Raw genomic sequence first — 22,845 nt, forward strand, 5'->3', positions numbered from 1 at the left:
ACAAGACAGGGGTAGGAAAGGGTGGGTGATGCTCAGTGTGGTGGAGGTTCCGAAGGACACAGGGTGGAGGAGGAAGTGGCAAGAGAGCAGACAAGAAAGGGTTGGAACTACTTGAAGGAATGTGTTCAATGTCAAGTAAAGCAATCAGACTATGATGTTATGAGAAGAAGTGGCTGAGATCTCAGAGCAGGGGAGTGGCCCCCTCACAGCTGTGCTCAAAGGCCAGCTATGTGGATGGAGGTGGGCAGGGCAGCAAACAGGACCTGAGGCAGTCAGAAGGCAGTCAGCAGTGATCCACAGGAAGAACAGAGAGGGTCTTCCCCCAGTGGGGCCCTGGGCCCCTGCTGGCGTGCAAACCCACCAACAGTGGACACTGCAGGGGCTGCGGCTTGCACGGTCTGTCCTGGCAATGGATCTGCCAGACTCCCAGGCTGCTCGGTGCCCCGGAGGTGCATCTGGTCCTTGAAAACCTGATCACAGGATCCACGCCTGGCTCATGCGGTAATAAGGATTCTCTTCCCCTTTAAACTTTAACTGGCAGGAAGATTGCATTGGCTCTGAGTCATCAAGTCAACAGTATCTTATGCAGCGGATACTTCAGAAGACCACAGAGCAGTGAGGAAGAAGCATATGACATACTTCTAAATGGAACAAACAGAACATAAAAGCAAGTACTGTGATGACAGCCTGGCAAAAATGATGTCCATGTGGGTATAGGCAACATTATTTTGTTTTGTTTTTATTTGGTTTGGGGTTATGGGTGATTTTCTTCTTCCACATGTATTTTTTTTACAATGTGACTATATTGCCTTTGTGACGCATAAAGTAAAAACAATAAACTTACTGATAGTTTCTTATTAATAAGTGAACTATGGCTTAGGAGTAGAGACTTTACCTACAATGTCCAATATGGTAGCCACTAGCCACGTGTGGCCATTTCAATTTAAACTGAATTAATTAAAATGAAATAAAAATGTCAACTCCTCAGTCACGCTAGCCACGTTTCAAGCACTCAAAAGTCACATGTAGGCTGTGGCCGCCCTACTGGACGGTGCACTTCTAGAGCTCAGAAAAGCAGCCAGGGAGCTGGGGGCCAAATGAAGGTAAGTGGGTGGGGGTGAGGCCAGTCACACGGCCACAGACAAGATCCCAGCTGACTGCATCGGACCCCCTGGGATGCTTGGCATGCACGCGCGGGCCTCTGCTCTGTAGACTTCAGGAATCAGGATGTCTGCAGGTGGAACAAGCTTCTCGGGACTGGGGCTGGTGTTCGGTAAAGGGTGAGGACCGGAGAGGTGGCAAAAACATAGACTGTGGAGCCACCTGGACCTGAGTTGGGACCCCAGTCCCCCACAGACCAGCTATGCAACCGCTCTGGGGCTCCACTTCCTCTTGTGCAAATGAGTGTGCCTGGGAAGCAAATGAGGGGCGTGAGGCGACCGAGCAAATATTCTGCAAACAGTGGCTCACAGTACAACCCAAGTCAGAGGCATCAGAGCACCGATAGAAAGCCTGGGTGCAGACGAAATTGTCAGTATATATACGGGGAAGGCAGAGGAGGGAGAGAGAGAGGGAGGGAGGTTGATTGGTTATAAGGAATTGGCTCCCATGATTATGGGGATTGACAAGTCCCAAGATCTGCAGTCAGCAAGCTGGAGGCCCAGGACAGTGATGATGTAGCTCCAGTCCAAAGGCAGGAAACAACTGATGTCCCTGTTCAAGGCAGTCAGGCAGGAGGAAGTCCCCTTATTAAGGAGCGTCCACCTTTTTGTTCTATTGAACAAAACTGATTGGGTGAGGACCACCCACATAAGGGAGAGCTTTACTCAGTCTACCAGTTGTTACTCCCATCAAGAAACCTTCACAGACACCCAGAATAATGTTACACCAAAATCTGGGCACCCCGTGGCCCAGTGAAGTTGACACATAAAATTAACCATCACAGGGCCAGAGGTGGGGACAGAAGTTTAAGACAACATTTGAGAGACAGAACATTTAAGAGAGAAGAGATGCTCTTAGCAAGATGAGGGCACCAAGGAGACCCAAGCAGTAACTGTGGTGCCAGAATAAAGCTCAGTTTTCCATAAAAGATCTCACTCCCTAAATCCAGGATTCTGGGTCTGAGATGAGGCACCCAGTGTAACGTCATGTGCTAATCAGGGTGTGATGAGCCCTGTCGTGTCAGAGCACCCTCCATTCTGCTCTTAAGAGTTGAGGACACACTGGGTACCACCAAGTCGCACCCTTGGTCTGGGTGCAGATTTCCACCCAAACTATGCGTGTGCAAATATAAGGAAAGTGTTTGGAATGCAGGTGTGGCAATTAATGATACTGGAGTTACCCTCACAACATAGCTTAAAAATCCCAGACTCCTTTAATGTCACAGGCACGAAGAAGCTGATGTTCTCTCACTGTCAGGGACATCATGGCTTCTCACTGCATCAACAAAGTCTGATCTGGGAAACCAAGTCTGGTCCCAATTCTGGTGCACGCAGCAGAACTGCATTTGCTGGAGAGAGAGACGTGACCATCTGATAACACGTCAAGTAAAAGCCACCCCTCTGCTCTCCTTCAACCCGCACAGCCCTTTGCCCAGCTCCGTCTATTTTGGTTGTTTCCTGATTTCGCCCTCACCCGCTGATTTCCTTTGTATCTGCCCACTGTCCCTTTCTCACTTTCTTGATCTTCAGCTTTTTCCCTAGATCCAGCTGACTCATTCAGCTCGCACACAAATGCTGAATATGACGGAAATATTGGGATGACTCAACAGCTCAGAAGTTCAGGGATCAAAGCCCTTAAAAAGGAACAGACCTCTAACCAAAGCCCTTAATCCATTTCTCTCCTACGGGTACATCCCACCCACTACTGAATTCTAGCTCCCCTATTCCAAGTCCAAGGCCACTCTTCTGCATTCACAGGTCAAAAGTATCCTCAAACCCAACATTTGCTGTCACATAGCCCCCAGGCAGAGCTGAACCTGAGATGTCATGGCAAGATCTAGCGTCTCTCTAAGCAAAGCTAATTTGATACAGTGGCTGCAAGCAAGGGCTGTGGGTCCACACGGTCCTGGGTTCAAGTGCCAACCGGGCTATTTAACATCGATATAACCAAACACAAGCAAACTAAACTCTCCAAGCCTCTGCTCATCTGTGAAATGAGAGTAATAACAACGCTGAACTCACTGGGCTGTTAACAAGGATTTAGTGAGCTACTGCGAGTGAGAGGATCAGGGCAGGATCAGGCCGAAAGTAAGCTAGAAAGCTCACCTGCGAATTACCTACAAATATTGAGATGACTCAATATGGCAGCGTGCCTGCCATGAATCAAGGGGAGACCTCCCTAATTCAGGCTCAACTATTTCAGAATCTGGGCATCTCCAAAGCCTGGGCTGGTGAGGAGGCGTATACAAAGTCAATGAAAAAGGTTAACATGATTTCAGAGGCAGCGCTTAGACTTGGTAAGAGAAACAAAACAACCGCCAAGGACCCTCCCGCACTTCAGATGTGAACTTACTGATGGATGAATCACCAATCACTGATTTACTCACTAAGTCCCACAGCTCTGGGCTTATTTCTAGTTGTTTCATTTACCTGAAGGAATGAAATGGCACTTTCTAGTGTTCTGGATGCAGAATTTCACTCACTCTGTTAGACAGACTTTCCCAGATGGGGTCTAAATAAATGTGTGAGATTTCACTATAAAATCCCTTCACCACCTTTAACAGGCATGGATGTTTGGTTTTGGGAAGGTGGGATGGACAGTGGCATATATTCTTATTTTTGTTGTGTTTTTTTTTTCCCTAAGGCAGATCACAGTGCACCACCAACTCAGGAACATAAGCACTAGGTCACAACACTCAAGAGTCACCTGTTCTGGCCATGACCCCTGCACATCCCAGCCCTGTTCTGTTAGTGGGCCCCATCCGGCCCTCAGCTGCCTTCCTCTGAGCTCATGCCTGTGCTGGGCATAATCCCCATCAGCCTCAGGACTGCCTGCCCCCCAAGCCCTACCCCCAAGACCAGGGCACCCTTGTGGCCTATGGGCTTCTGGGGAGGAGCATGTCTTATCTTGTCCATCGTTTTCCAACTCACACGGCTGAAAAACAGCAGGGGCCGTGAACATGGCAAACTGGTTTCCCCATGACTGCAGGATGGAATTTATTTAGTCTTTACAAAATGAACAAAATCTTACTTTCTGGGCCTAAAACGGCCTGGGGTGAGGACACAGAGCCTGGCCTCTCTCTGCCTCATAGTCTATTCTGGAAGGTGCTGAGGAGACTTCACTTGACCCCCCTAAGTCCAGCACACTTTTTCTTCCTTCTTGTTTGGCCTCTCTCGAGCCACAGACAGGCGCCAGCTTCTCCTCATTCAGGCCACTTGACACATGGTGTCCAGACACATGGCACATGGCTGCTGGCCAAGGCCATGCCTACCCTCCCCCCACCCCATGCCGTGCCAACGGCTCCTGAGAGCATCCAGTTGGGGGCCTGGCCACCGTGGATGGGCAGAGCCGAGGTGGGAGAAGGAGACCCACAGCACACATCTCCATGGCAACCAAACACACCCGCTGCCGACGGAGGAGCATGTCAAAAAAGAACTTTAACAAACCACATAAACACCCATGCACCGTGCCCTGAATGCTTGCTTCTGGGAACGAACACCAAGGAAACAACTCAGCAGAGGGAGAAAAGCACGCAGGCACAAAGACATTCACTGCGGCCACGTGTAATAACCAACAAACCCGAGACACGGAGACACTCGCTCCCTGCCATCAAACCGTGCAACGGCTCAGTTGACAACTATGTAACTTAAAATGATTATTATGAAGACTACAAAGACAGGGGTGAATTTATGACACAATATTAAATCAAAAAGGATACAATACTGGTTTACACTCCATGATCACAACTCTAAAAAATGTGTATAAATCTGGACAAAATCTAGAAGGGAGAAATATTAGTGAAAATACCTGTTCTAGAATGATAACAAACCAGGTTACTGTCTTTAAAATTTTTTGTGGCCGTCATGTTGTTCCCACAACTAAAAATGAACTAAACATTGTTGCTTTTTTTTTTTTTTTTTTTTGCGGTATGTGGGCCTCTCACTGTTGTGGCCTCTCCCGTTGCGGAGCACAGGCTCGGGACGCGCAGGCTCAGCGGCCATGGCTCACGGGCCCAGCCGCTCCGCGGCATGTGGGATCTTCCCAGACCGGGGCACGAACCTGTGTCCCCTGCACCGGTAGGCGGACTCTCAACCACTGCGCCACCAGGGAAGCCCGAAACATTGTTGCTTGTTGGCAGATGGGGAATCAGCCGAGGTGCCCGGGAGAACTTGCACCATCCAGAGGCAGAGGTTTGTCTGGGTGTGTGAAACACCTTGGGATCCTCCTGGGACAAAGGATGAGCGGCTTGTAAGGAGCTGCTCTAGGACTGTCTCCGGGACACGAGACAGTCTCTCCTCTCTGATGAGGGGAGGGCTCTCTGCCCCACCCCTGTGAAGGGAGCTGCTGACTCATGACCACTCAGCCGCGTCCAGGATTGACTGCTTAGCATCCCATAACTTACACTGCAGTCACCGGCCCTTTTGTTTCAGTGTTGTCCCTTTTGGGGTGTGGGACAGGGACAAAGGCACCTTTGGCGTGTCCTTTTTGTTGCTCACAAAGGGAATAAATTGTCTGAACCTAGAAGTAGCTTGTTTTAGCTTTACTGATCAAATCAGTCGGGCCTTGGCCTTGCCTTGTAAGTGCATGTGAGCTCTCAATAAGATCCCGATATTATGTTTTAATAAAGTACCAATAAGACCCAAGAAGTGAGTGTGTGCACGTGCCGGTGTGTGGGCATGTGTGTGTACCTGCAGAAATACATCTTGACGGTGTTTCAAGCTAGATTATTCTCATAAATGAAATGGGAAAACACACTCACACACATATATACAGTACACTCTCTCACACACTGTAACCAACCAGACAAACAGATGTGCAAGGCTAACCTAATCTAGATTCAGGAGCCATGGATTCAGCTCAACTGCTACGTTTTCAACCTCGAGAAGTCTCTTTCCCTCTCTGACCCCAATTTTCTCTTCCCCAACGAAGGGGGCGACGGACTGGATGAGAGCCCGGCACGCACTGCGCTGTGTCCATGTGCCGAGGCTCATGCAGACATCCTTGAGGACTCACAGAGGCAGGACGTGGGCCACCCTGGCACCTCCTTCTGCTGAAAGCAGGTACTGGCAGCAGTAAGTTAACTGAACAAAGGCAAGTCACTTTCGGCGTCTACGAGAAGCTGCTCAGACACATGCCTGGGTCTCCAACTGCTTCCTGTGAGTGGGGAGGAAGCTGTATGTTTACCTACAACAGGAACGCCACCACACTCACTTTCTGATGGAACTCAGAGCTTCCTTCAGCAACTCTGCTCTAGGGCCTGGTTTGCTGGCACCCGAATCGCAGACAGTGGTTCATTGTTTATGTGAGAAGGTAGGGCATGCCTAGTTCAGGAGAAACGGTTCTTTCCTCCTTGGGGAATAAGGAAGGCTTCCTGGAAGAGGAGGCATTGGAGCTGGGTCCTAAAAGCTGGACAGAATTTAAATGCACGAAGTGAGTGGGGAAAGGAGGTTCCAGGGAGTGAATGGGGAAGAGACAAATTGTCTCACTGTGATAAGGAAGTAGGAAGCAATAAAATACAGACCAGACCACAAGGGCCTTAAATGCTAGAACAAGCAAACTTCCAAAGCAGCTGTCTTCCTGAGTGTTTGTGTTTGTCATAATTTGAAAATAAACTCAGCCCATCAAGGAACTGCCAGCTAGTCAAGCAGCCACTGGTGAAACCAACAGACTCACCAGTAGTTTTTGCCCCCCAACAACTTTCCAGATCAAATGGTAATTGCTTGAGATATAAAAACAGCCTCTACTCAATATTTATTTTCTTTTTTCCTGGAAGATAGAGCAAATATTAAGAAACAGTTACAGGAGCCAAAAGTCAAAGATAATTTTTAAAAGAAGGTGTGATTACAACTCTTTACAGATAAAACGCAAACACAGGTCAAAGATTTTATTTAATTCATCATTGAATGAGATAATAAGGTGTTACAACTGGGAGACAGCAAAGAACCTTCCATATGCAGGCCATCAGAAATGCTGAAGTAAATTTGCTTAATGGATGCAAAACTGGTCAATCTCTGCCAGACACAGTTTGCGTCGCTGTGAACAGGAATCATGGGCCTTGCCGTCAAGGTTCTACAACTTACAGAGTGTAACACAGCTCAAAGGCAAGGAAAGGCCAGAGACCCAGGGAATCCAATAACCAGAAAACTCCTCCATTTCCACTGCGGACGCTCAGGAGCCTGTGTGATCCATCTCAAAGTCTTTCACAATTTTCCCTACAAAGGTGAGTAACGATCAAGGCAGAAACTCTTAGGCATGTGTTTTATGGGAAATCACAGTGAAGATGAAGCCTAAGGTTTGGAACCAGGCATATGCCTGTGCCATCAAGGCATGGCAGGACCATGCCCACCTGGTGAACTTCAGATTGGGAACCAGGGGGCTCTTGAGGGCTGTGCCACAAACCAGCCGAGAAAGTGCCTCCTCTTCCCATCTCCAGAGGCTTCTAAGATGAGAAGCTTGGCACTAATCCCAGGTACTCAGTTCCGGCCACACCTGGGAGTCACCGGAGAAGCTTACAAACAATACATGTGCCCCACTCTAGAAACCCCACCCCTAGGGCTTCTGATTCTGCTGGTCAGGCTGGGGATTGCGGTGGCTTCTCTGATTGTGGAGCACGGACTCCAGGCACGCGGTCTTCAGTAGTTGTGGCTCGCGAGCTCTAGAGCGCAGGCTCAGTAGTTGTGTTGCACATGCTTAGTAGTTGTGGTGCATGGGCTTAGTTGCTCCACAGCATGTGAGATCTTCCCAGACCAGGGCTCAAACCCGTGTCCCCTGCATTGGCAGGCGGATTCTTAACCACTGTGCCACCAGGGAAGTCCATCACTGGCTTTTAAAATCTCTCCCCACAACCCTCCCATGATTCTAATGAACTGCCAGGACTGAGGACTGCTGGGCCAGACAGTAAGATCCCCTGGTCCCAGACTCTCTTTGGCTTTGTTGTAATGTTTCCTTTTAACAGACAGCTGCCAGCCCTGGTGTAGAAGTGGAGGTGTCAGGGGGACATTTTTCAAAAATGCTCCTCAAAATTAATCTTTGGTGGAGACCATGAAACAAGCACAATTCATGGCTCCGTCAGACTTGGCAAACAGCCTGCAATGTGTTCGAATCTTCCACTGTGATGCCATCAGTTCAGTGAGCAGTTTGCTGAGCTGAGCACAGGCCTAGTTTCCTGGTTTGCTGCTTTAGGCATAATGCCCATAATGCAGTACAAAGATGCCCACAGGTGTTTGCTAAGAGGCACCGATACGTGTGTGACATGCATACACACACGCATTCACGCACACGCTCACACTTCCCACTGAACGGCAGCCTCCAAATGAAAGATCGGGGCCAAAGAGTTATGAAAGGACCCTGCTTCACACAGGGGTAACTGACTGACTGGTCCCCACAGTGGCGAGAAAACTGAAAACAGGGCAGACAGTGGTGAATCCCAGCGCTTTCCTCCCGACTCTTCTGAGACCTCTGATATGCATTACAAACCTGATGTTATTCGGGATTGCTCCACTACCAGAGTGGGCCCCAGGCAAACCCTGGTACTCTGTGATAAGTCAGCTTACCCTGACGGGCCTTGTGTTGGTGGTACAAAACTCCGTTCTAGAGGACACTGTCCTGCCTTCCCATAGGACCATGGAGGGACATGGGCCAAGTGTCTCCAGGAAGGATGCTCTTCCATCTCCTCCCTTCCTGGTTCCCTGTGTTCCTTACCCTGTCCCTCAACACACACACACACACACACACACACACACACACACACACACACACACACTTACTGCAGGCCGCACAGGTGAAGCACGCGTCGTGGTAGAGGTTTCCCATGGCCTGGCAGGCCTGGCCGGCCCCGAACACCCCCTTGCTGCATTTCACACAGGCTCCTGCAAGGGAAAGAACACGGCAGTGAGTCAGGAGGGAAACAGTGTAAAGTGAGTGAAAAAAAGCCAATGGACAAAGCAAAGTACCCACCCCTTCCCCTAACCAGCCCATCACCAAATCCGGAGGATTACTCCTTTGCAATGTCTTTCTCTCATGCTCTCTCCCTCCATCAGCCTTTCGACTATCAGTCCTTTCCACTGCAGGAATCAGGCCCCAGGCTCGTGTTCAGGCCCCCTCCACACCAGCGTGCTAATGTTCAGAATACCTCCATTTCTTCCATCTCCTCCCTTGCCCAAAGCTTTCAAAGCCTCCCACCGTTATAAGACAATGTCCAAATGCTGCACCAGGATTACAATATGCCAAATACACAGGTTGGGCAACTTCAACCAAATTATTTCCTTTAATTTACAATGGGAACCACCAACAGGGATTTACTAACCTCACTTTTTACAGAGAGATCAGGCCCCCAAGCCCCAGGTCTCTCAGACTGCAAGTCCAGTGCTCTGCCCTGCCCCTGCCCCTGCCCCTGGCCACTGGGTCTCAGCTCCTCACCTTTGCTTGGGGCTCCCCTGTCTGTGCCCTATGCCCACTCTTCGGTCCCTTTTTACGGTCCCTTATATGGGCCAGTCCACATAAAAGGAGGTCTTGGAGTCTCCCTTCCAAAGAACTCCCCCATTATAGTCAAATGAAAAAGATCACAATTATGTAAATAATGCATGAATTTTTTTTTTTTAAAGATTCAAGAAGGAAATATACCAAAACTGTAAAATTATGGCTGGTTTTACTTCTTTCCATCTTCTGTATTAAAAAAAAAAATTTACAAGGGCAGGCATTGTTATAGCTGAAAAAAGTGTAGTCTCAAAAAGTGTTTGGATCTGTTTTTTTTAATTTTTAAAAAATTTTAATTTTTTGGCTGTGCCGAGTGGCTTGTGGGATCTTAGTTCCCTAGCCAGGGATTGAACCCGGGCCCACGGCACTGAAAGCATCGAGTCCTAACCACCGGACTGCCAGGGAATTCCCCTGGATCTGTTTAAATATACTGTATAATGTTAAAATTTTTGAAAAATCAATTATACATCTCTATACAATTTATATATAAAATATATATAACTAATTTCTCAAAAATTTAAATACGGCTTCCCTGGTGGCGCAGCAGTTGGGAGTCCGCCTGCCGATGCAGGGGACACGGGTTCGTGCCCTGGTCCGGGAAGATCCCACATGCCGCGGAGCGGCTGGGCCCGTGAGCCATGGCCGCTGAGCCTGCGCGTCCGGAGCCTGTGCCCCGCAACGGGAGAGGCCACAACAGTGAGAGACTCGCGTACCACAAAAAAAAAAAAAAAAAAAAATTTAAATATATATAAAAAGATCCCCCAGCATCCATCAGGGTAGCCAGCTCATGTCCTTGGTCAGGGGCTCAGCCAGCCTTTTCTAGCTCTGGTTCCCATCTGTCAGGCTGTTCTCAGGCTGCAAATGCCCAGCCACATTCTGCCTACAGGGCAGAAAGCCCTGTGTTTCAAAGTTCTTATCATTTCAAGTTGATAAACTGCATCGCTTTCAAAGGAAGTCCAAGGTAACACATCCTTCATGAAACACGCCCACACCAACCACACCAGGTCCACAGAGAACACACTAAGCCCAGGGCTCTCACGTCGCTTCACCAACACTCCCTCAGGAAGCAGGTAATGCTGTCTGTAGGAACAGTACTGGGTCAGCCGAGAAAACTGGCTCTTGAGGGAATTTGCTTATGGAAAGTTCTAGGGATCACAAGTAGTGGTTACTTGTAGTTCTTCTGCTTTAACATTTTATTATGAAAACTTTCAAGCATGAAGAAAAATGGGAAAAATCATACAGGGAACATATGCCCACCACCTCAATTCTACAATTGTTAGCATTTTGCTGCCCATCCCTTAATCAATCCAACCATCCATCTTATTTGTGATACATTTCACAGTAAGATGCAGACAGCAGTTCACTTCACCCTGAACACTTCAGCCTGCATATCATTAATGAGTCCATTATTTGCTTACAGTTACTTTTTCAAGATAAAATTCAAACAGTGAAATGCACAAATTATAAGTCTATCATCCAATGAGTTTTGACAAGTAACCTATGTAATGTAAACCCAGATCAAGATATAGAATGTTTCCAACACCCCAGCAAGTTCCCCAAGGCCCTTCCCTTCCACCTTTTCTTGCTGGCTATGAAATTACCTTTGTGTGTGGGTACGCGTGCACATGCACACACATATATGCAGGATGAAACTACCGGACAGCTGGTATTTCTGTACCTAGCAAACAGCATGATGAAATTGAAAACATCAAGGAACTCAAGAGGCATCAGCATTTCTTTTTGTCTGATTATTTCATATACAACTTAGGCTGCACTTAAGTCAAGAAATACATCCGTTCTGGGCAAACTGCATTCCTTTGCTGGCACAATCAGAGCTGTGTCTAGCTAGCAGGGAAGGGTGAAGACGGCAGGGTTCTACCAGTACCAATCCTCTCTAAACCTGTTGCGGGAGGCTCATCACTCTAGAAACCAATGGTGCTGGTGGCCGGCCACGGAAGCAGGCGGCCCAGGTGGGCCAGGCAGGGCCTCAGGCATTTAGGCGTGTGGGTGGACATGGAAGCAATGGGGTTGGTGTGCCCAGCACTGGACACGGCACCTACTATTCTGTGGCAGGTTACTGGTTACCTGGGCACTGCCTGCCTCTCCTAGTGAACTGGGAGCACCTTCAAGATAGGGGCCACATCGATGTAAACTGGTGTAGCCATTATGGAAAACAGTCTGGTGGTTCCTTAAAAAACTAAAACTAGAATTACCATATGATCCAACAATCCCACTCCTGGGCATGGATCCAGAAAAGACAAAAACTCTTATTTGAAAAGATACATGCACCCCGATGTTCATAGCGGTAATATTTACAATAGCCAAGATATGGAAGCAACCCAAGTGCTTCAACAGACGAATGGATAAAGAAGATGTGGTGTATATATATATACACAATGGAATATTACTCAGCCATAAAAAGAATGAACGAATGCCATTTGCAGCAACGTGGATGGACCTAGAGATGATCATATTATGTGAAGTAAGTCAGATAGGGAAAGACAAATATTATTATATGTGAAATCTAAAAAGTAATACAAATGAACTTATTTACAAAAAAGAAATAGACTCAGACACAGAAAACAAACTTATGGTTACTGAAGGGAAAAGAGGGGGAGGGATAAATTAGGAGTATGGGATTAACAGAGACAAACGACTGTATATAAAGTAGATAATAAGGATTAACTGTACAGCACAGGGAATGCATATTCAATATCTTGTAATAACCTATTATGGAAAAGAATCTGAAAAAGAATATATATATTCTTTTCACTTCGCTGTACACCTGAAACTAATACAATATTGTAAATGAACTATACTTCAGTAAAATAAATAAATAAAAATGTTTAACACATAAAATAGAATAAAATTCAAAAAAAGAGAGACAGGGCCACGTCTTAACTGTGGCCTCCACAAGCGTTCAGTGAAGAATTGTTGAGCTGAATCACTTTCTGTGTAGCTCCACGTATAGCCTGTGTCGCCTCGCCTCTGCCCTGGCCCTCACCTCCTTGTACCTTGGGTACACACACCCCTGTAAATGCCTTTTACAGAGTCTTATGCATCTCTGAACACCTGCAGTCCCTGACAAAGTGCACTCCTATGCCCTCAACAAACATACATAAAAATAGAGAAATAGGCAACGTAGGCCTCTGCTGAGCCCTGGTTGATGGTATAATTCAAACATGGTGACAGGGGGAGAACTTTCTCTTGAAAAATGGCAACTATCGGACAATGACAAGGTATTAATTATACTATTTGGTGATCCTGGGGTTGATTTCCAGACCACCCATCCCAAGGGCCCTGGGACTGGACTCTAAACCTTTACAAAGAGCAACACCGGCTGGTTTGGCCGGCAGCAACCAAAGCACGCTCAAAGCAGCCTGGATGGAACCTCAAAGCAACGCGAATGTAATTCTGCTCACGAACATGGAACAAAACCACCCCAAGCGCAACATCACTTCTTCCCTCTCCGTCACTGTGGTCTCTGCGCTTAAGCCCCGTAGAAATGTTAGCTGCAAAGCACAGAGAAGCAGTGAGACTCAACTGAAGCAGTGATCAGCCCCTCCACCTGTCTGCATGGGGAGGGTGGGAAGAGGACCCCCTTGAAGACAGCTTGCCATAGAGGAGAGGTGGAATATATCTCCTGAGACAGAGGGATGCCTCTGGGTCACAAGGACATCAACTCATCTTGCCTGGGCTTGGGAATAAAATCAGACAACCTCTCACTCCAGCTCATAAAGTGACAGGCAGGGTGGGAAGCATCTTCCAGGGGACACTGACAACTGCCCAGGCCTCCCTGAGCTTCCTGCTGCGTTATCTCTCCACATCAGGCCTTCCTCCGCTCCTGCAGCCAGCAGAGTGACACTCTCTCTGGCTTCCTCTTTACCCAAGGGCTGGGATCTACTGACTTCAGCCTCTCCCTCACTCTCTCTCACTCCTTGGGGATGCTGACATCCTTTCTCACCACTCTGAGCATCGAGCGCAGACACAAAACAAGGAAGGAAGCCGCTTGTACTCTAAACCATCAGCCTCACGGATGGAGGAGGTCCCACAGAAGCCAAGTAGGTAAGAAAATATTTCACCCCTGTGCTTGGGGTAAATGGATAGAAAAGTACTTCATGCGCAAGAAAGAGATCTAAAAAAAAAAAAAAAAAAAAGAAATAGATCTAGTCTTCCTTTGGCAGGAAAAAAAAAAAAAAGACAAAGTAAATTTCATATTCTAGGAAATAACGTACCTCCCAGAGCCTGAGCTAGGAGTATTCATCCAGTGCATGCTGGATGTGCATCCCCTTTCTCAAACCCACATTCTAGAAATTCTAAAAAGGTGCTGTAACTTGCTGAAGGTCACACCGCTGGGAGGTTTGAAAGATGGAATTTGAGCCCAAGTTCTAACTCAAAGGTCCCATTTTTCCCATCTAGTTGGCAGCTGTGTGGCTATTCCTGCAACACACACGGGCCCCCCCCAAAAAAGAAGGAGCTCCTTACTCACCACCCGCCTCCCCAACATACAACCTGTTCAGGGATTCAGACCCAAGACCACCCCTGCCCCAGATATCTCCTAGTGGCCACCCAGCCTACCTCCCATGCTGGCCTATCCCACGCACGCAAGGCCATCTTTCTGCCAGGGACCTCCATCCCAAGGCCGTCCCCACGCAGACCCTCTGTTCCTCCTACCCTTCTTCCAAGGACCCTGCAGCTGAAGGATTCACCCCACGAGTGCCTCTCCACCATTCACTCGGAGCCAGGCTCTCCGCAGACGCTGGCAATAGGATGGTGAGCAGCGCGACTGCACTCTGATCCTGCCCTCATGGAATGGTCATCCAAGGAGCCAGGAAACCAGACTATGCCACTACTGATAGGTGAGCTGACCAATCTCACCCAGAGCCCTGTGCTCTAAGTTTGCTTAAGTTGCCAGGGCTGAGCAGAGGCTCGGACTTGTGAAATAATAAGAAATACATATATTCGTCTCTGCCCCCAGGTCCTGCTAATATTTGCTTTTTTGACCCCAGTTCCTGACACAGAGCTCCTAAATCCCTTGGAATTTCCTGGGCAAAATGAGCATCTTTGGTCTAATGAGGAAACACTGCGTGGTCTCCTGGTTGGGGGCTGGTCACCAGAAAGACCCAGTCAGGCTTATAAGTTTGGAACTTTCAGCCCTACCCCTCCGTCCTCCAGGGAGGGGAGAGGAGCTGGAAAATGAGTTAATAACCTATCATGCCTACATGATGAAGCCTCCTCAATGTACAGGATTCAGAGAGCTTCGAGGTTGGTGAACACAACCACATGCCAGGAGGGTAACACACCCCAACTACACCAGGCAGAAGCTTCTGTACTCGGGATCCTTCCGGACCTTTTCCTATGTACCTCCTCATCCAACTGTTCAACTGTATCCTTCATAATAAACTGGTAAATGTGTTTCCCTAAGTTCTGTGAGTCATTAAGGCAAATAATCAAACCCAAGGAGGGGGTGGGGGGAACTCTGATTTACAGCCAGTCAGTCAGAGGCATAGTTGGCAAAGTGGGAGGGGGACTTGTAGGACTGAGTCCTTCCTTAACCTGTGGGGTCTGTGCTAACTCCAGTTAGCATCAGATTGAATTGAATTGTAGGACACCTGGCTGCTGTCAGAGAATTGGTTGGCGTGGGAAAAACCACACATCTGGTGTCAGAAGTGTGAGCACTTAATACCACAGAGAAGAAACAGAAGTTAGTTTTTCCGAGACAGGACTCAACAAGAAGAAAAGACTCCCAGACACCCTTTGCTTTCCACATGGTCCATTAGTTAGAAGATTTTAAAGAAAATCCTTACTTTTCCTCAACAGAGGAAAGTAATAAAATGTCAATCACATATGACTATACTAATCCAAGCTCCAAAACCAGGAGGAAAGTGAGGGAAAGAAGGAATTAAACTTTTAGGAGAAGGGAGGAAAGGATATGCAACTATTGCCCTGTAGTTAGACTCACTGCCCTTTAATCCATTCTCCAAACTCTAGCCAGAGGGATCTTTTTTAAAACAGCTTTAATGAGGTATAAGTGACATCCAATAAACTGCACATATTTAAAGGGTACAATCTGATAACTTTTGACATTTGAATACACCTGTGAAATCATCACCATAATTAGGACAGTGGACACACCCACCATCCCCAAAGATTCCACATGTCCTCACACCTTTTCTAATGCCCCCTTCCTGGGCAACCACTGCTCTGCTTTCTGTCAGCAGAGATCAGTGTGGAAGGCTATGCTCACCACTATACCACCAATGTGAGCTCAGTTTGTATTTTCTAGAGGTTATATAAATGGACCCTAGGGCATGTACTCTTTTTTTGTCTGGTTTCTTTCACTCAGCATAATGATTCTGAGATTCACTCAGCTGCTGTATTTACCAAGAATTCATTCCTTATCATTGCTGAGTAGTAGTCTATTGTGATGGGGCCACCATTTTTTTATCTACTCAGCTGGTGATGAACATGAGTGGTTTCCACTTCGGGGCTGTTGCAGATAAAGCTGCTTGTGTACAAGTGTTTATTTATAGACATATTTCTCCTTTTATCTTGGGTAACAACTTAGGAGTGGATTGGCTCAGGCTTATGGTTAGTGTATATTTAACTTTTTAAAAAGCTGCCCAGACTACCCTGGTGGTCTAGTGGGTAAGACTCCAAGCTCCCAATGCAGGCAGCCAGGGTTCGATCCTGGGTCGGGGAACTAGATCCTGAAGGCTGCAACTAAGAGTTTGCATGCCACAACTAAGAAGCCTGTATGCCGCAACTAAGAGTCCAAGTGCCTCAACTAAAAGATCCTGCATGCTGCAACTATGACCTGGTGCAGCCTAAATAGATAAATAAATATTTTTTTTAAAAAGCTGCCAAACTGTTTCCCAAAGAAGATCTATCATCTCACATTCCCACCAGCAGTTTATGAGAGTTCCAGTTTCTCTGCATCTTTGCCAATACTTGGAATGGCAGTCATCCTGATTTTGTCCATTCCAATAAGGAGGTAGTAGTACCTCACTGTGTTTTTGGTTCTGTTTTGGTTTTTTTTTTTTTTGCTGCTCCGCATGGCACGCAGGATCTTAGTTTCCCGACCAGGGGTTGAACCCATGCCCTCTACAGTGGAAGTGTAGAGTCCTACCCACTTGACCCCCAGGAAAATCCCCCCGCGTTGTGGTTTTAATTTGCATTTCTCCGGTGACTAACGACGTTGCACCAGACCATCTTTTGCTGTGCTTATTTACCATCCTGTATCTTCTTTGGTGAGGTGTCTGTTCAAATCTTTTGCTCACTTTTTTTTTCTTTTTCTTGGGTTATGAGAATTTCCTACATATTCAGGAGACAAGTCCTTTATCAGATATATGCTTTGGAAAGATTTTGCTAGAGCCCTATGAACTCCAGCTGCCTTAGCCTCCCCCAGGATCTCAGCAGCACTTTTAAAAAAAATTAATTAATTTACTTGTATATTTATTTATTTTTGGCTGCGTTGGGTCTTCATTGCTGCACACAGGCTTTCTCTAGTTGCAGCGAACAGGGGCTACTCTTTGGTGTGGTGCACAGGCTTCTCATCGCGGTGGCTTCTCTCGTTGCGGAGCACGGGCTCTAGGCACATGGGCTTCAGCGGTTGTGGCTCATGGGCTCAGTAGCCGGGGCTCGTGGGCTCTAGAGCGCAGGCTCAGTAGTTGTGGCACACGGACTAAGCTGCTCCGTGGCATGTGGGATCTTCCTGGGCCAGGGCTCGAACCCGTGTCCCCTGCATTGGCAAGTGGATTCTTAACCACTGCACCACCAGGGAAGTCCCCTCAGCAGCCTTGTAACTCAAGGAGTCTCCCAGGCTCTCTCTCCCTTCTCCCTCCTTGTGTCAATGTCTGGAAACTCTCTCAAGGCAGTAAGCCTGGGTAATCATAGGGCTTGCCCCATTTGCTTCCCATCTCTCAAGGATCATTGACCATCCTTGCCTGAATCCAGTATCTTGAAAACCTTTTGTTTATATAATAATTCAAGCCGGCCTAACTCTCTTGGTGCACAACAGTGGTTTCTAAACAGCTTAGAGGGGGAGAAATTTTTCTCAAAAAATATATCAGTGGAACCTCAGGAGTATATAACAGACAAAAGGGAAACCACGACACTTGAGATGGGACAGAGCCCACTCTGCCTCCTGGAATGTCCCGGCCCACTGCAACAGTTCCAGGATGATTATTCGAGAACGAATAACACAGCCTAACTGATCAAATGCAGACACCACCCAGCCTAGCCTGGGCAGCATTCCATGTAAGGGAAGTGATCCTAAATTGGCATTCAATGATCTCCTGTACACCCAAAGCCAAAAAACAAATTGGGTTTAGGGCCATGGCATCTTCCCTACTGGCTTGCAAAGGCAGGATTTACAAACAAGGAGGACCGCTAAGCAGCCTCAGCGTGAGGTTTCAGCTACAGCAGAATTCCTGCCTCCTTCCTGCAGACAGGCTGAGGACCCTGCCGCACTCCTTCAACTGAACACACAGCCAAACTGGGCGATGACCAAGTCGCCACCTTTTATTGTTAGGATAAGGTTTGAAATAAAAAAGATTCCATCAGGCCGGCCAATGGGAGTGGCCCTGCACCTCCGGCTCACACCTGGGCCTTGTCCGGGTGACCACTCCTCTCCCAGTGAGGAAGGGAGGCCTCTGAGAGGTGCGGGCATCCTTTTTAGCTCCGAACGGATGCTGCACATCACATGGCATCACACAGCTGTGGACCACATACTACGCTGAAAGGGGGCTGAGGCTAGGGGCAGGGCACGTAGTCAGGTTGTGGGTGGCTGAGAGGGCAGATTTGGATGAATTAGTCTGCACACAAGTTGAGCAAGGCTTTTTCTCAGCAGAAGGTTGCAGCCTATGGACCTGGGCGGCTCTGGGAGTCAACAGGTTCTAGAAGAGGGGCCAAGCGTTTGGCAGAGCTGGACCAATGACCTCAGCAACAGACTTCCTCCTAGCCACAATATAAGCTCATGGAAAAAACCCTGAAGGTGGTGGGTGCCGGGATCCTGCCTCCCAGGCAGAGGGCTGCTTCTCAAGGAAGGAATCAACGTAGACGCCCACCATCACCTCCAGAGACTCTGGTTCCAATCTGGGGGTGGGAGCACAGCACCTCAGTTGACTCTAAGGCTCGGCCAAGGCTGAGAACCATGGATGCAGCTAACACAACAAATCACATCCTCCCCGGCACCCGGGCCTCCCCTGCCTGCCCTCTCTCCCACGCACCCTGTAGTTTCCAGGTCAAGGGGTGATACTCTCACCAAGCTACAAAGGAAGTACTCAAGGCCATTCTGGGCTATGGGGTCATTGCAGCAGGCTACTTTTTTCAATCTCAAAGCAATTCAAAACCAACGATGGGGCTTCCCTGGTGGCGCAGTGGTTGAGGGTCCGCCTGCCGATGCAGGGGACGCGGGTTCGTGCCCCGGTCTGGGAAGATCCCACATGCCATGGAGCGGCTGGGCCCATGAGCCATGGCCACTGAGCCTGCGCGTCCCGAGCCTGTGCTCCGCAACGGGAGAGGCCACAACAGTGAGAGGCCCGCGTACCGCAAAAAAAACAAAACAAAACAAAACAAAACAAAAACCAACAATGGCTTCACTTCATTGCAGTGGGAAAGGAAGTTTTCTCTCGCAGTTTCCCAATCACCACTGTAAGCTCTAGCTAGCATTGCCAGACAACCTGGAGGGGCACTTCTGCCCCGGCGCACTCCCTTCTCTGGCCCGAATCATTCCCTGCCCTCCGCTCTCCTAAAGAAAGAGTTCAACAGCCTCCAGGGCACCCTGTGCTGTGGCTTCTGGGCTCGCCCACCTGCGTACTCCCCGTCTTCCAGTCTCTCTGCTCACAGCCCAGTTATCTTTCTCAACTCTAATCTGAAATAGAAATATGCCAATCAGCACAGGAAACGGTGTTCCACCCAGGAGCCAAAAGCAAAGGTGGGTGCCACTCGTCACTGTCTCAGCGGCAAAGACGAAAACAATGATAATAACAATAGTAAGAGTGTCACAGGCTTCCCTGGTGGCGCAGTGGTTGGGAGTCCGCCTGCCGATGCGGGGGACGCGGGTTCGTGCCCCGGTCCGGGAGGATCCCACATGCTGCGGAGCGGCTGGGCCCGTGAACCACGACTGCTGAGCTTGCATGTCCGGAGCCTGTGCTCCGCAAACAGGAGAGGCCATTAAAAAAAAAAAAAAAAAAAAAAAGAGTGTCACAGAGGCTGCAGAGAAAAGGGCATTCTCGTACACTGTTAGTGGAAGCATAAACGTGGACGACCTCTCTGGAGGGCAGTGTGGCACCACATACCGAAAGCCTTAAAAATGGGACTTCCCTGGCGGTCCAGTGGTTAAGTCTCCGAGCTTCCACTGCAGGGGGCGTGGGTTCGATCCCTGGTCGGGGAACTAAGATCCCGCATGTGGCGTGGCGTGGCGTGGTAAGTAAATAAATAACTAGAAGAAAGCCTTAAAAAGCCTTCATGCCATTTGATCCAAGAACTTAACAGAATTTTTCCCAAGGAAAAAAATCAAAGGTGCTGCCCAAAATGGATAGGCACAGACAGTAAGCAGATAAGTGGCTGCCTCGGACTGGGGGAGAGGGGGCAAGGGGGCATCTGCTAATGGGGGTGGGCTTTCTTTTTGGGATGGTGAAGATGTTCTAAATTAGACAGTGCTGATGGTTGTACAACTCAGTAAATATACTAAAAGCTGTTGAACTGTACACTATCAAAGGGTGGATTTATGGCATGTGGATTATATCTCAGTAAAGCAGTTATTAAAAAAAACAAAAACTCATCAAACTATTATTAAAACACTTAAGCATGGATAATTGAAAACAATATAAATACCCGAATGAAGATGTAAAGTGAAATAAATACTACACAACTTAAAAAAATCATATTCTACAGCGGTGCCACCCAATAGAACTTTTACTGTGATAATGAAAATGTTCTATTCTGGATTGTCCAATATGACGGCTCAAGTGGCGGCTGAGCCCTTGAAATGTGGCTAGTACACCTAAGTAATTGGATTTTTTAAATTTAATTTTAAATAATCCCAGGTATTGAGCAACACAGTTCTAGAGTATTCTTTTATGACACAAACTGTTCACAATACAATGTTAAATGAAAGAAGGGGAGGGGACCACGATGCATATGGACACATTGTTTTCTATTCTGGTTTTTTTTTTTAAATTAATTAATTTATTTATTTTTGGCTGTGTTGGGTCTTTGTTTCTGTGCAAGGGCTTTCTCTAGTTGTGGCAAGCAAGGGCCACTCTTCATCGCGGTACGCGGGCCTCTCACTGTTGTGGCCTCTCCCGTTGCGGAGCACAGGCTCCAGACGAGCAGGCCCAGCGGCCATGGCTCACGGGCCCAGCCGCTCCGCGGCATGCGGGATCTTCCCAGACCAGGGCCCGAACCCGCGTCCCCCGCATCGGCAGGTGGACTCTCAACCACTGTGCCACCAGGGAAGCCCTATTCTGTTTTTTAAAAGAGTATATTTACACATAAAGTCATGACCGTGAGGATGAACACTGATTATTGTCCACGTTTACTGCTGAGAAGTAGGGGTTAGGGAGGATTTTTATGTTATTCTTTAACCTCTTCATATATTTGAAAATGAAGATACATTACCATCATAATCAAAAACAAGGGTTTTTTTAAGATCTAAACAATGTTTTAAATATAATGCAAATCCGCCACCTCACACTCTGATACCTACGGGAAAAGTGCTCCCCAGAGCATCCTGCAGCCCTACAACCAGCCCCTCCCCATGCACAAAGTTGCTGCTCCCCTCACCCCACCCCCAGGTTCATTTGCTTTCAGGGGCTTCTCACGTGATTTTGGACTCACAAGTAAGTTGTAAAAGTAATACAAAGACTTTCTATATACCCTTCATCCAGATTTCCCAAATGTTAACTCTTGTATGACCACAGTACAATTACCAAAGATCAGGAAATTAACACTGATATAATACATATTATATATATTATACACACGCGCACACACACACACACACACACACACACACACACACACACACACACACTAATCTATAGACCTCATTCAAATTTCAACAACTGTCCCACTAATGTCCTTTTCTTTGGACCAGAAGCCAATGCCAGAACTAAATCCACTGCATTTAGTAAGTGTCTCCTCGGTCTCCTTTTATGAGAGACAGATCCTTAATCTGTCTTTGTCTTACATGACCTTGACACTTTTGAAGAGTACTGGTCAATTATTTTGCACACTGTCTCTCACTTTGGTTTTGTCTAATGTTTTCTCATGATCAGATTGAGGTTATGTGTATCTAGCAGGAACACACCAGAAGTAATGATGTGCCCTTTACAGTGCATCATATCAGGATATACATGCTATTGATACATCTTAACTACTGGTGAGATTAACTTTGATCTCTTCTTAAGGTAGAGTCTGCCAGGTTTCTCCACTGTGAAGTTTTACTTTCTCTTTGTAATTATTAAGACATTTATGGGAAAACACTTTGACTTTAAGCAAATACCCTTTTCTTCATCATATATTTTTGCCCACTATTCAGCCTCCACTGATTCTTGCCTGAAACAATTATTACAATGGTGACCTTCCTATCTTCATCTTTCTTTCTACATTTCACTAATAGGATCTTCTGTACAAGAGTTTTCCCCCCAATTCTCCCCATTTATTTATTTCAGTAAGGACTCATGGATATTTATTTTATTCTCTGGGTTATAATCCATTTCTATCATTATTTGTTTTGTTGCTCAAATTGTCACAGATTTTGAAGCCAGTTTCTCAAGGTAGCTCACTTCTAACATCACTCTTTCTTGTGAGAAGGCTCAAAATTGTTCATTTTTCCCAGGATCTTTGCACAAACATAAACTGCTGGAACAAACATCAACCTCCAGCAGAACCCATTTTGAAGGCTGAGTGGTACAGCATTTATATCACTACTCCCTTACCTGTCAGATTATTCTGCATAACCTTCTCTTGACATTGGTTCAATTTCCCTCCAGCATCTCAGAATCCCCCAGCCAACATCCTGCCCCCACCTGCTTTTCTCCTAGATTATTTTCTTGCCTTTGGCCTCAGAATCCTCTGATTTCTCAAATGAGGCTCAGTTGCGTTTCTCACCCCCTTCAGCTCTCAGCTCAAACGAGGGTTGTCAGATAAAATACTATTTGCCCAGTTAACTGTGAATTTTAGATAAACAGTGAGCAATTC

At 47.3% G+C, this 22,845-nt stretch overlaps 1 protein-coding gene across 1 annotated transcript in view; it reads right to left on the reverse strand.

Annotated features, from left to right (window-relative positions):
* Positions 1–22,845, reverse strand: part of LIMD1 (LIM domain containing 1) — a 73,571-nt gene that overhangs the window by 28,198 nt on the left and 22,528 nt on the right. Inside the window, exon 2 of the mRNA XM_067044463.1 lies at positions 8,928–9,029. Coding sequence (XP_066900564.1) covers positions 8,928–9,029 — 102 coding nt within the window. The remainder of the gene's footprint in view (positions 1–8,927; positions 9,030–22,845) is intronic.

Source organism: Kogia breviceps, chromosome 10 (assembly GCF_026419965.1).
Source record: "Kogia breviceps isolate mKogBre1 chromosome 10, mKogBre1 haplotype 1, whole genome shotgun sequence".
NCBI lineage: Eukaryota > Metazoa > Chordata > Mammalia > Artiodactyla > Physeteridae > Kogia > Kogia breviceps.